Source organism: Microcebus murinus, chromosome 8, assembly GCF_040939455.1.
Source record: "Microcebus murinus isolate Inina chromosome 8, M.murinus_Inina_mat1.0, whole genome shotgun sequence".
Lineage (NCBI taxonomy): Eukaryota > Metazoa > Chordata > Mammalia > Primates > Cheirogaleidae > Microcebus > Microcebus murinus.
Genome location: NC_134111.1, coordinates 44,241,250 through 44,255,443, shown reverse-complemented (window position 1 = coordinate 44,255,443; position 14,194 = coordinate 44,241,250). Strand labels below are relative to the sequence as shown.

The window sequence follows — 14,194 nt, the reverse complement described above, 5'->3', positions numbered from 1 at the left end:
TAAAAATAATAATTTTACAGCCTAGTATGTTGGAACCATAAAATGGGTTATTTTGTTTGTGAAAATTTTTTATTTGGTTCTTCTAGCCAACTTCATGTATTGGCAAAACCAGCATTTTTTGACTCAAGCACAGTAAAATTACCACTGTACTTATGAAACAAAGAGAGGGACCACTTTTCTTCCTTAGCCTCTGAGTTCAAGAGAAGAGGAGATAAGGCCTTCATCTTCCAAGTTAGAGATAATTCAGTGGTTGAAGTAACAGATTTCTGCTTAAAGCACTAGTATAGCAAATGGTGATGCTTAAAGATGATGATGATTTTTTTTTTTTTGGCAAAATTGGCCTATTCTCTTGGTATTCATATAAAAGTTTTGCATTTAATTTTGTAGGACAATAACTCTGCATATAATGAACAGAATTCTCAAATACCAACTCCAACTGACTGCCCATCATTCACCCTTACGAGACAAAGTTCTTTAACATTCCAAAGCTCTGACCCAGAACAGATCCGACAGAGTTTGCTGACTGCGATCCGTTCTGGAGAGGCTGCTGCCAAATTGAAAAGGGTAAGTTTTCTTTATCATATGGTGACATTGGGTTTATTTTCAACATTGTCAAACTAAGACTTCGGGAAAAATTTTTGTCTAGCATTGAAATCTAAATGGGGATCCAAAATTTACTCTTTTATGTCAGGGGTCATTTTTGAAGTATAAGCTGAAAGAGTCCAGAGTCTTACACATAGTTAAAAATATGTCGCGTCTATTTTCCACAACGTGGGCCAGGTGTAGAAAATGGGTTCTGTTCATTCTTACATAAATAGGTAGAGAAAGAACCCTGGACTCTTATTTTGAGAAATTATGTTAACACAGTAAGAAAGAGTCTTTTGAAAATACCTCCCTGTTTTAGAATAAGGTATGGACTAAGCGATAGGAACCTGCAAGTTTTCAGTCATAGCTCCTGCAGTGATTAAAGTTACTACCATGCATGGGGTTTGAGGGAGAGTCTTATAAGTTAAACAAACAAAAAAGAAAATCTAGAGAATTTAGATGAGAGCTAATGCAGAAATTCAAGTCTTAGTAATGTCCCTCCAAAGTTGCCTAGCACCTCCTTGCTAAGGCGTGTAGGAGAGCATCAGGAGAGGAGGTATATCTCTTTGCAGGGCAAACACTGAACAAGTGTCACAGGGAATTCTTTATAGGAAAATCTCTGTTCCTGTCACCCACTGACAGAGGATGTGCTGAAGCTTTGAGTAAGGAAGGCATCATCACTTAGACTCCCTAGAGGCAGTCATCTCCCTAAACCTCTTCTTCCCTTAGTCCTCCTGGTTGGAAGCACCCAACATCCAAGACAAGAAAAGTACTTCTTACACCACTGACTCTCTAGACAGTTCATTTTGCGAATTCTTTCTCTGATCATTTTAGAAGCTGTTTAGAGAAGAGTAAGAGACTTGTTGAGCAAAAAAGCATTGTATTAACAGACATTAAATCTGCAAAGGAACCAGGGATGCTATACAGATAGAAAACAATGGCGAAAGGCTTTCCGGGCCTTTCAAACCACATCCCATTGGCTGGACTTGAGTGCTCGAGCCAGTTTCCTTTAGTGTGTTTGTGTGGAGCCATTCCCTCCCAGAGGACTTGGCACTCCCGTCTGGGCAAACACAGAGACAAGGCAAAATAATGGGTGCTGTCAAAGTGGAGGAACCAGGAAGGAATAATTCAGGGGATTAGGTTTGAATTTTGTAGATTATTTGTAAAGTCTGCATTTAAGAGCCGGGCTGCATAAAAATTTGGATTAGCTTTGAATATTGAAATTGGTATTTCACAGGTCATGGCAAATTTATATTTTTGGGGGGTGATATATTCTCATGTTAATAAATTACACATTCTCACTTATAAAAATTTTCCTATTTCTGATCTTGTATTAATAAATTAAGGATGAGCTTCAAACCACTCACTGAGCACTGGTTTCTCAGTTCAGTAAATCTGACCAGCATTTTTTAACCACATAAATACCAAACATCATACTGGATACTGGGAATACAAAAATGAATAAAATGAAGCCTGTGCCTTCTATATAGGTATTCACAGACTGGGTCTGAGATACATTGGTGTATCAGGACCATGGGAGAACCAAGTAACTGTACAGAAACTGATTGCGATGCCTTTGTACTTAATGAAGATATTAATCAATTTCAATGAACTAATTGTAGAAAACTGTGCATTAAATTGAAAATTTCTTTTGGGCCAACAGAATTGTACAGGCCAGCAGGCTGTGTACTTGATGTGTTATGGGCCCTGACTTGGCAGTCCTTTCACATTGAAAATGTTCATTGCCTCCAGAATGAGCTGGATATGAATCAACAGAGAAATCAGGCCCTAAATGATGATCCTATAATTGTATCCTGTTTAAAACTCATTACTTTAGGTTCTGTTGAGTCTAAAATTTCATCTCTTTCCGTAGGAGGTTATTGAGATAGTTCTAAGTCTATATAGTGTCACCTCCTAAATTGTTTAATGAAAATTCCACACATAATCCATTTCGCTAAAAAATGGGCATAAGCTCTAATAAAGTTTACAGTATCCACACTTCATGACCAAGATTTTTACATCCAGTTATATATCCTAAAAATTGTGTTTTTGTGTACCAGGACTCAAGCATGTAAGAATTTTCATGGGATATTATTTGTAATAACACCAAGTAAATATACCCTTAATATCTAATTAGAATAAATAGTAGTGTATGCAAAGAATGGACTATCATATCACAATAAAATGGACAAAACATAAAGAAACGTAATGTGAACAGAAACACAAAAACGCATATGTGTAAAGTCTGACAGCATACAAAACTATTTAGTGATACATAAATGGCAGTTAGTTTTAAAAACAAGGAAGTAATTATAAAAATCATGGTAGTGCTTACCTACAGAGGGGAAAAAACAGGGTTGTTGAGAGCCTATTGAGGTAGAACAGGCACACAATTTAAAGGGGAATCAAAAAACTAATCAAGATAAATGTTATTTAATATAATACATTTAAAATATCCAAATTAATGCAGAACTCTATGATGAAGAAAATGTATAAATTCTAAATAAAGACCAGATTAGTAGGGTGCTGAAGGTATTCTTTCTCTTGACCTGGGTAGTGGATTATATGCATGTTTGTTTACTTTCATGGGGCTGAATATTTATGTTCAATATACTTTTCACACATGTGTCCTATTTCATAAAGTTGAAAAAGTGGCAAAAACGAACACAAGCAGGTTCTTAATTTCTTGTGATCTTAAGTCCCGTGTTTCTGTACTCTACTGAAGATTTCTTCTAGTTTCTTTTAAATTCTGACTCTTTTTTTATAAAACAACAATTACACTGCCAAATAAAATTTCCAGTGATTTTGACAGTAGGTTTAGATTGTTCATCAGAAAGTTGGCACTGTGTTTGCTTGTATCTTGGCACCCAAATGTTCAATTTAACTCCAGGTACCAACTTGCCTTATGGCTCTGGTTCATACCCGAGCAATTAACCTTCATTATAATGGTTGGTTCACATTAGAACAATTATCTAGCTGATTGCTCTAATGTAAATGTAGTCCTGAACATGCCATTTTTTTTTCAAGTTTCTGAAGGGTTTTTCCATACCTTACCTCCACTCAACCCCCATGTAGTCGCAAAAATTAGTCTTGTCTTCATATAAAGCATTAATAAATCTAAGTCAGTATTTTATAAATTGATGTTAAGATTTATATATGAAATAGCAAATTATTTATAGAGAATAAGACTGATTAATCCATTAAGTACTTCATGGTGCCTAAATTACTAAAAGTCAAGTTATTATACTATTATAAATAAAATATAGGTTTGTAAAAACAAGATCTGAAAAAGACTAATGAATTATATTTAGCACTATATATTACTTGTTTTTCTCAGAATTAAAATTTATCTTTGGCTCAATAGAAGCTTGGAGAGAAAGAAACAACTGGATGTGCCACCCAGAATCCTGTTGGCTTTTTTTGTTTATTTAATTGGTCTGCTGCTTATTCATATTTCCTTGGTTTGAATTTGAACAACCAAAGAGTTTCAGGTTGGCAGCTATTTCCCTATGTTTTTAAAGTAAAAATAAATGATAGAACATGTCATAGTTATGTTCCTTATGGAAATAAGAAAGCTATGTGAAATTTCTGAAAATTCTTTAAACTTCAAGGGCAGACAATCAACTAGTATATTCACATTAGTAAGTTCTTAAATGTTATTTTTTTTAAGTATCTGTTATAAGTGTAATATGTTCCTTGTTCAAAAAATTCAAGCAATACTTTTATAAATGTTTGTAAAAAGTTATATCCTATTAAAGGTATATTCATTGAGCACTACAATGTGCCAGGCACTAAAATAAAAATTGATGTAAAGCGGGTATAAAATGGCATTAAAATAGATAAGAATTTTGCCCTCAGAATTACAGAATAGTATTCTAGTGATCTTATGTTTAAAAGTATAGTAAACAAATTTTTAAATATCAAAGGAAATGCCATTCTTCAAAAGTAACTGCTCTTGATGGATTGCTGTGTAACCTTCTGGACCACTTTTGTAATTTATAAACATTTAATTTCCAAAAATGGAATGTTGTGCATCATTCATAAACATATCCTCTTTGAGGCTTTTCATCTGATTACATATATATCTATACTATGGTTTTAAGGCTACATAGTATTTGATTATATAAATATAGCTTATTTGCTCCTTATTGGTGGACATTCTATATATGGTGCTACAATGAGTGCCTTTAATTATAGATTAAATATTTAAACATCAGTATGTTTCTTAAGTGCCTAAAACAAATTTTCTCTTTCACTGCACAAAGAATTATGAGAACTACAATTTGGACAAGAATTACAATAGTAATTCTTCTATACACAGAGAATTTGGGACCATGATTACACAATGAAAAGTCGTCACCTGTCATTTGTTGGCTATATTTGGAAAGAAAACCCACATGAATACTGAACAGGGTGCAGACAAGTTTTCCCTTCTGCTGGTGGCAACTCCTCTTCTTAGCCATTTTATGTCATGTTGTAGTGTCAGCCACTTCACTCCATCCTGGATTCATAAAATAGATAAGAAAACTCATTAGTTTAGATGACCATTTAGTAAAACAAGACATGAAGCACAAGGAAACTAAATCCAGGCTGCATTTGCCAATTTCATTTTCCTTTTTACTAATGTATTCGGTTGATAGGCAGAATCTGTGGCCATTTGTATTTCAGTTCTCTTCTTACGAGATGATAGTGTTTAATTATGAATCTAAATTAGTCAAATTATAATCTAGAGATAAAGTTAAAATATCTTCATTATATTTTATCTTTAATATTTCAAAATACACATGATTTTTCTTTTTTTCTAAAACTAGAACTTTTAAACTATCAATATTTAGGAAATCCTTGTTTTAGTGTTTCTATTCACCCACAGTTTGCAAATTGAAGACCTTGCCATAGAATTTTGAACTTAGGCGTTGAGTTACTGAAGGAAGAAAAACCTTTTCATTCTGTAATTATTTTGGCACAACAGTCATAGATTTTATTTTTTTTTTTTTAAGCGCTTCATATGAAAGCATTTTAAAAACCAAAGGCTGTTTGTTTTGTTTTGTCAATAAGGGGTCTTTGGGAGGGAAACTTCAAGTTACTATATACCATCAATATAAAAATGGTACAGTTCATTACTTTGTGGAATTCACTTTTTTTTTCTTTCTACATTCTCTAAGGCACTTTGGGGGAGCCAGAATTAATCTAGCTAAAAATGCTTTTTAACAGCTTGGCCTGCAGTCTGTTTGTGCTTTTGTCCTTTGTGTTGTTGTGGTAATTTTTTAAAGACTAAAATGTGTTAATGGATTATTTAACTCATTTGTTGTGAAAATAACATCTCTTATTTTTTATTAATTTTATAGTAGACATTTATTATTTATAATTTATTGAGTAATAAATACTAAATGTTAGCATTTACTATTAAGCAGAATTTAATATGTGGTAACTGTTGAAAACTGAAAATTAGACAGCTGTACCATTTTAAATTGATGGGTGCAAAGTGTATTTCTTTCTCTTAGGTTACCGTTCCATCAAATACAATATCTGTGAATGGAAGGTCAAGACTCAGCCAGTCCATATCCCCTGATGCCCAGGATGGCCATTGAATGTTTCCCTGGCATACCGCACTTCACCATTTCCACTTCACAGACCAACTTCATACTAACGGAAAATGCTGGCAAATGTATATTCAGATGTGCACTAATATATTTTCTGTTAAAGCATAAGAATTTGTGCTATGGCTTTTAATGCCAGAAGAATTACCAGAGTTTATAATTTATAATAATTTTTTTTTGCCTTAAGAGCTAAATATGCTGCTTTAGAACTTTAAAACGAAGTGTAAATGACTTTCATTTTTTTTCAAATGAGAAATAATCACTTTTTACTGACTTCACTTACTGACACATTCTCTACAGCAGTGACTTAGATAAAAGTATAAATTAAGATGCATAGATGTATATTTGTATGACACATAAATAGCTAGGCAAACACAGATCTGACATTTGCTGCCTCAATGTTACAGTTTAATTGGAAACATAAGTTAAAGCCTGTTTTGTGCAGAAAGGAGTCATAAAACTAGTGACATCAAATAAGTATATTCAGTTCAAAAATTATTTTCCGTAATGAATCACTTAGTGTGAAAAAGTTGTGTATTCTTTATGTACTTATAAGTCAGTGTCAAACTTATAAGAAGCTCATAGTATTTTAATATTTTATTAACATGGAACACTTGGTTTTTTAATCTTTAGACCTTAAATTGCACAAGGATAATTTTAAATATTTTCTGTATATAATTATGACATTGTCACACAGATATTACACATTTTATGTGCCAGAAGCCTTAAAAATCTGTGAAAATGTTGATGTATTGTGACAGTTATTTCACATTTGATATGTAGAGAGGAATAGGGGTTAGTTTATGTCCATATTGGAAAACTTTAAAAACTATTTGGAAGTCAGAAATCCTGGTTTTAATTCAAGTAAATGATAAAATTGTCATTATGTAGTTCATATGCTAATATTCTAAATAATATATATTTACATTAAAGCTAAAACTGTTAAGCAAAACAATGCCTAATTTGTTGGCTAATAACTACTCTGGGATCTAGGGTTTGTTGGGGTTCTGTCCCTACAATAAGAATTTAATTGTTCACTTATTCTAAAGGCTTTGTTCAAACAAGCTGATACTACATTTGTTTCTATTAAAACTACTGGGATATATCTGCCTCTTTGGAAGATGTGTTGATTTTTTTTTTTTCCTGTTAAATAAAAGCAAGTTGTATATTTGGGGTGCTTTTTTTAAAAATGTAGTTTTTGTGTCAACCAGGATATTTTTGTACCTCACCTGATACACACATTTCTATCAGCCAGTGAACAAACAATAGTACTACAAACAATAGTAAGGCCATTTATCAGGGCTTCCCAGTGCACATTTAAGCTCTGACATTCTGACTCCAAAATCCATGGTCTAAGCATGTGAAATGCTTTGTATAGTTCCTGATACTTGGTTAAGGGCATCTTAAATGCTAAATGTTGCTGCCATTTTCCTTGAATCAGAGTTGGAGAGACCCTCATATATAGATACTTAGATTATATCATTATAAGCCAGTAGAAAAAGGAGTGAATTTTTAAAAAGTTTTGTTTGTACAATTGATTATCCACTTGGGAAAAAATAAATATCAAACCTTAAATATATTTTATTTGTATTAAAGAATATCTTTTAAAAGTACTATTTTAAAACTTAGAAGAATATAGTCAATATTTTCAGACCTCAGCATATGAAAAGTTAAGACACAAAGACACAGTCATGTTTGATACATTTACATACATTAAAATTTAAAGCATATGTACATTAAGTACTATAAAAGCTAAACAGTAAGCCAGAAGATATTTTCAATAAATATGAAAGGTTTAATTTATGAAAATATAAAAATTCCTATAACTCATAAAAGGACTACTCAGTAGAAATAGGAGCACACTGGAAGTGTGAAATCCAAAAGGCCAACTAACCTGGAAAAAATATTCTTCACTAACCAGGGAAGTATGAGTCAAAAACACAGGGAGGTACCACCTCAAATTAGCAAAAAAATATAAGTTTCAAAATAGCAAGTTTTGTTAAAAACATCAAGCAGTGGGAAAGTATACTGGTGCAACCATCAATTTTGCTATATCTAGTATTAAAGATCCCTTACCATGTCACCTGAAAGAGCTTAGCACATGCATAAGGAGACACTTGTAAAATGTTATGGCAGCCTTGTGTATAACAGCAGAAAGGGGTCCTAACCACGGCTCGATACTGGTAATACATATATGATAGACTTCTTTACAACAGTCAACAGGAATAAGTTAGGGTTATGTATGTCAGCATGGGTACATCTCGAGTGATAAAAGCAAGCTGTGGAACAAAGCGTTTTTTATGATACCAGTTATATAAAGTATGCAAATGATATAAATTATGGCTAATTACATATAGAAAAATGTTTTCTGGTGGTTACCTGTGGGAACCAAGAAAGAGTGGATTGAGATTTACAGAAGACATCAATTCTGTTTATAGTGTTTTATAAGCTGCCTTTTGAAAACAGCTCATTATACTTGGTTCTAGAAATAGTTGAAATAGTTTATATTTAAGGGTGACATAGGACTTGGGGGGGGGCATGTATAGGTGCCATTAATACATAAAGAGTCACCCTATCCACAGCATTTTAGGAAAACCTACCCTCTCAGCTGGGAAAAGAAATTTGTGGCAAGTAGTTTTCACCCATCGTATTCTCAAATAAAAGCAAAAGTAAGATACAGGAATGATCTAGAACCAATTTTGATTTTCATACTTAATTTTTGGCATTTAGGCATTTTGCTTTTTTCCCCGCTCAAATTATTTCTTTATAGCATTTTAAAATTCAGATTTGATACATAGATTATGAAATACCTTTTTTGTCTCCAGCATTCTACTCCCCTCTCCAGAGATAACCACTGTTAGTATTGTGATAGATTCCCTGTATAGATGTATTTATATCCAATACATACCTACAGGTTTGTTTTAGGGTTTTATATTTTTGCATTTTTGTGGGAGTTTTTCCCTTAACATAAGAGTCACACTGTAATGCTATTTAGTAACTTGCCTTTTACACCAGCAGTGTTCTGGAATAGCTTTGCCTTTGCACATATAGGTCTATCATATTTCAGTTAGCTGGTCTCCTTTTATTTGTTTCTTGCTGTGGGACACAGTGTTGGCTAAAGTCCAGACACTTGGGTTCAAATCACAAGTCTGCCACTCCTATAAGTCACGGAATCTTGAGAAAATGACTGTTTTCTCTGTTCCTCATTTTCTCCTGTGAAAAATTTAATATGAATAAAACATGAATTAGTAATACCTCATGGGGGTGGTTGTAAGGATTAAATGAGTTTTAAGTGGCACACAAAATTCATTTTTAAGAGTTACCTATTTTTAATGCTACTATTGGTGAACAGGTTTTATTTATCTAATGTACTCCCCATTCTTCTGAGGAGGGACCCTCCCTCCCGTTTCACCTCTTTAAATACTGCCGGGTCTGGCCTTGGCCGCCAGGCATTGGCAGCACAGTCCTCACTCTGCCACCTTAATCCAAGTCCTTGAAATGAGACCTTTTCCCTGAGACCTAAAGTTGCTTAGACATCCTTGAAACTGAAAGAGTTTCAGTTGATGCAATTATTTGTCTAATGCCGGTTTATTTTCTAACCACTACAGTAGAGAAAATACACAAGAGCTAAGAATCAAACTCATTCTTTTTGCTATTTGTTGATTTTGATAAACGACTTGAAAGAAAAGAGAACTTGCGACTAGGGGGGGGTCACAGTGAAGATTTCCAGGGTCAGAGTGGTTTCTCAGAGATGACTTTTGATGTAAAAATAGCTCATATGTATTTGCTACTTTAGCATTTACAACAGGATTTTTGTTGCTTGACCCGCATGTGAAACAAAATGCACAAAGAGATTGCTACTTTACAAAGGTCACACAACCAGACAAGTCTCACAATCCCACATCTGATTTCTAGTTTGCTCTTCCAATGACTAAACTTAGCAAATGATGGTGGAGAAAATGGTGCTAGATTTCAAGGGACACCAGAATAGTAACCTACTTGTTCTGGATCTTCACTTGGTCTCCCTTTTCTCTTAAATGTTACCGCTTTCCTTCAAACTTTCATCCTTAATACTTCAGGCACCTCATATAGATATATTTTGTTTATGACAAGAAAAAATCCCACCAAGTGCTCACTCAAAAGAACTCTTTTGACAGGTACTTTGAGAAGAATTGTGGAACATTCTGGTAATTGGTACAGAAGTGTCCTCCCCACCCTTTGTAGTACAGTGATGGCCCCAATTCTTTTCCTCTCCTGCATCCACACCTCCTGCCATGTGACTTTGCAGCTCCTCTTGCTAAAGAGGCAGAGCCCGGTTCCCCACCCGTAGAAGCAGGTTCTGTGAGTAATAGAATGAAGTGAAAAATGACGTCTCGCCAGTTCTGAGACCAGGCGTCGAAGATTTGCATGTTTCTGCTTGCTTTTGTGGTACTTAAAAAATGTTACTGTGAGAAAGACATCTCTGGGCTAGCTGAATAGTCCTAAGAAAAGGATGAGAGATGCAGGCAGCAGACCCCTCAAATGAGGTCAGCCCAAATCATTCAATAGCTAGACCCTCAGCTTATTCTGAGGTGTAAGCAGTAAATGTATACCTCCAAGGTTTTGTGGTTGGTTGTCATAGAGCATTAATGTGGCTATAGGTGCAATATACTCTGTGAAACAAAACATACACACATGACTCTAACCCTAATCATAAATTCATTCAATCTGTTCAAGTTCACACACCCTGTTTCCCCCAGAGTCCTACATACTATTTGCTAAATCCAACACAAATATACCTCAGACTCTCTGTCTAGTTCCCAACTGGTTAAAAGCAATTCTAAATAATATTCTTTTCTTGTGGTGCAGAAGTATTTTCTCTCCTTTTCTCTTTCTCATGTCTTTAGACCTGGAAGTATGAGAGCCCAAGTATCAAAGGCATCTACAGTCCCCTCAGAAACTCTTTGGACTTGTCTATTTCATAGTGTTGTGAGATAAAATATGGATTTCCAGTTAAATTTGAATTTCAGGTAAAATGATGAATTACTTTTTCAGAATATGTCCCATGCAATATTTGGGGCATACTTTTATTTTAAAAATTGTTTATCTGAAATTCAAGTTTGAGCATCCTGTATTTTTCTTTGCTAAATCTGGCAACACTACTATGTCATTGAAAATCTGGAAGGTGTAAAAAGAAGCATCTGTTATGTGAGGAAAAGAGAAAGGAGAGAAGGCCCAGGCTAGCTAAGTCAAGAAACCAAGAGGTGGCCTCATGAGTAGCTTACCTTTTATGCTCTTTGAGATATTTCATCATCAGAGAGACCCTGATGTTATGAATGGGGAAAGGTTCACTGAAGAGCTCATAGTGAATAAATCCTTTGGATGACTTCTGTTGGTGGATTTTAGATAACTTCAAGCCATCAGAAAATAATATACATATTTTTTTGAAACAAGAGTCTCACTCTGTTGTCCAGGCTAGAGTGCTGTGGTGTCAGCCTAGCTCACAGCAACCTCAAACTCCTGGGCTCAAGCGACCCTCCTGCCTCAGCTTCCCAAGAAGCTAGGACTACAGGCATGTGCCACCATGCTCAGCTAATTTATATATATATATAAGGTAGAAGTAATAAAGCTAAAATTTGTTAAGTAGCAACTATGCACCCTTTGCTAGGTGACTTTTGGGACAGGTTTTATCACCCCATTTTACATATGAAGTTCAGAGCAGCTAAGTAACTGCTAGGGTGGTGCTGGGGTTGAAGACAGCACCACTTGTGCCCACTATACTCTGCTGCCTTATTCCAGTCACAAGTGTGTACATGACAATCTTACAAAAGTTTTTTTTTTTCCTTTGCAATGAGTACCTCTTACAGATCACGTTCCTAACCTTTGTAACCTTATCTCAATTGCCTAAACCTCGGAAAAAATCAAAATGAGTTGACCAATATTTCTCTGAGACCTGTTATTCTGCCATTTTGAAACATGATTTGATAGATGGCTGGTAATTTGTACAAGGTATTGTGCCATATCCCTAATATTATAAAGATTAGGTTATTAAGTATGAAATGTCCAATTTCCTTAAGTACGAAGTTTGACAGTTGATATCTCTGACATTAGACTTTGACACTTCTTGCTTTATTTTTACTGGGAAGATATATCCTCATTCTTTCAAACACATGGTTTGGCTTGTGATTATCTTTCAAACTTTCTTTTGGAGCAATTTTTGTGAAACCATGGATAACTCAAAAATTCGTGGTATTTTTGAATATGAGTTCCATCGTGGAACCAATGCAGTGCAGACAGCTCGTGAATGAAGTGTTTGGGAGGGTAATGAGGCAATGAGTGCACAGTATGTTGATGGTTTGAGAAGTTTCTTTCTGGTAATTTTAATTTTGAAAATGAGCCACGTGGGCAACATGCGACCAAGGTGGATAATGATGAGCTGAAAGCTATAGTGGAAGCGAATCCATCTCAACCTATGCATGAATTAGCTGAAAGGTTTGATGTTACTATTCCAACAATATTGGACCATTTAAAACAAATGGGCAAGGTAAAGTAGCTGGATAGATGGATTCCGCATAAATTAAACGTGTGTCAGAAGAGAAATCATCTCGAAGCTTTGCTGTCACAACATAAAGGTGAACCATTTCTACACCACATTAACGTGTGATGAAAATGGATTCTTTTTGACAATCTCAAGTGTTCAGCACAATAGTTGAATAAAGATGAAGTGCCAAAACACAGTCCAAAACCAAATGAATATTCATCAAAAAAAACTAATGGCATCTGTTTGGTGGTCCAGTGCTGGTATTATCTACTCCATGTCCATGAAACCTGGTCAGTCGATTATAGTGCAACCAAGTGGACACAATGATGAGGATACTTGTGATTAAGCAGCCGAGATTGGTCAATACAGACAGGCCAGTCCCCTTTCAAAACAACACTCGACCACATGTCACACAAACAATGCTGCTCAAACTACAGAAGCTGGACTTGGAAACTCTCTGTCATCCACCCTATTCACCAGACCTTGCACCAACTGACTACCAGTTCTTCCAGGCTTTGGACTACTTCTTGCAAGAAAAAATATTCAATTCTCAACAAGCTGTGAAAAACGTCTTTCACGATTTCATTTCCACCGGCTTTCCAGGCTTCGTTGCTGCTGCATAAACAAGCTACCATTAAGATGGCAAAACTGGGCGGGCGAGGTGGCTCACACCTATAATCCAAGCACTCTGGGAGGCCGAGGCAGGTGGACTGCTCAAGATCAGGAGTTCAAAACCAGCCTGAGCAAGAGTGACACCCTGTCTCTACTATAAATAGAAATTAATTGGCCAACTAATATATATATAGAAAAAATTAGCCAGGCATGGTGGCACATGCCTGTAGTCCCAGCTACTTGGGAGGCTGAGGCAGGAGGATTGCTGAAGCCCAGGAGTTTGAAGTTGCTGTGAGCTAGGCTGATGCCACGGCACTCACTCTAGCCTGGGCAACAAAGTGAGACTTTGTCTCAAAAAACAAAAAAAAAAGATGGCAAAACTGTGTTGATAGTTTACTTTGATGAATACTTTGATTAATTGTACTGCTTCTTGTTTGGGATGTAATAAACCACTTTTGATTTGAAATTGGATATTTCATATTTAATGACCTAATATTAATTGAGCACCTCCTAGAATTTTGCTAGTCCCTACATTTTTTGGAAGAATATGGTCCTTCCCTCAAGAAGTTTAGAATCAAAGTCAGAGAGGGGAGACACAGATATAGAAGTATGGAGTAACACAATTCAATTAGTGCATGAGATGTCCCAAAGAAACATCTGGTAAATGTTAGAGGCCGTGAAGATTTTATGATGTAAAGGAACTGGTGATCTGGGCTTCCAAAAATGGATGGATAGGAATTAATAGTGTGAATATAAGAGGAAAGATGTTTAAGTTGAAAATGTAAGCAAAGACTTTGCGAGTGCTATGCATATGGTGAGTATTGTTAACATAGTGCACATAATTCTGGAGTGGCAAGTTTGTTTGTTTGATAAACGTGTC

At 35.2% G+C, this 14,194-nt stretch overlaps 1 protein-coding gene across 4 annotated transcripts in view; it reads left to right on the top strand.

Moving 5' to 3' along the window:
* The window catches only part of COBLL1 (cordon-bleu WH2 repeat protein like 1), a 186,222-nt gene that overhangs the window by 142,428 nt on the left and 29,600 nt on the right, over positions 1-14,194 (top strand). For 3 of the 4 annotated variants that reach the window (XM_012750025.3, XM_012750028.2, XM_012750026.3), the window contains 2 exons: positions 388-564; positions 6,087-7,350. In XM_012750025.3, coding sequence (XP_012605479.2) covers positions 388-564; positions 6,087-6,173 — 264 coding nt within the window. In that variant the 3' untranslated portion in view covers positions 6,174-7,350. Of the gene's footprint in view, positions 1-387; positions 565-6,086; positions 7,351-14,194 lie in introns of those variants that run through there. The other variant, XM_012750024.3, reaches the window with a different exon arrangement.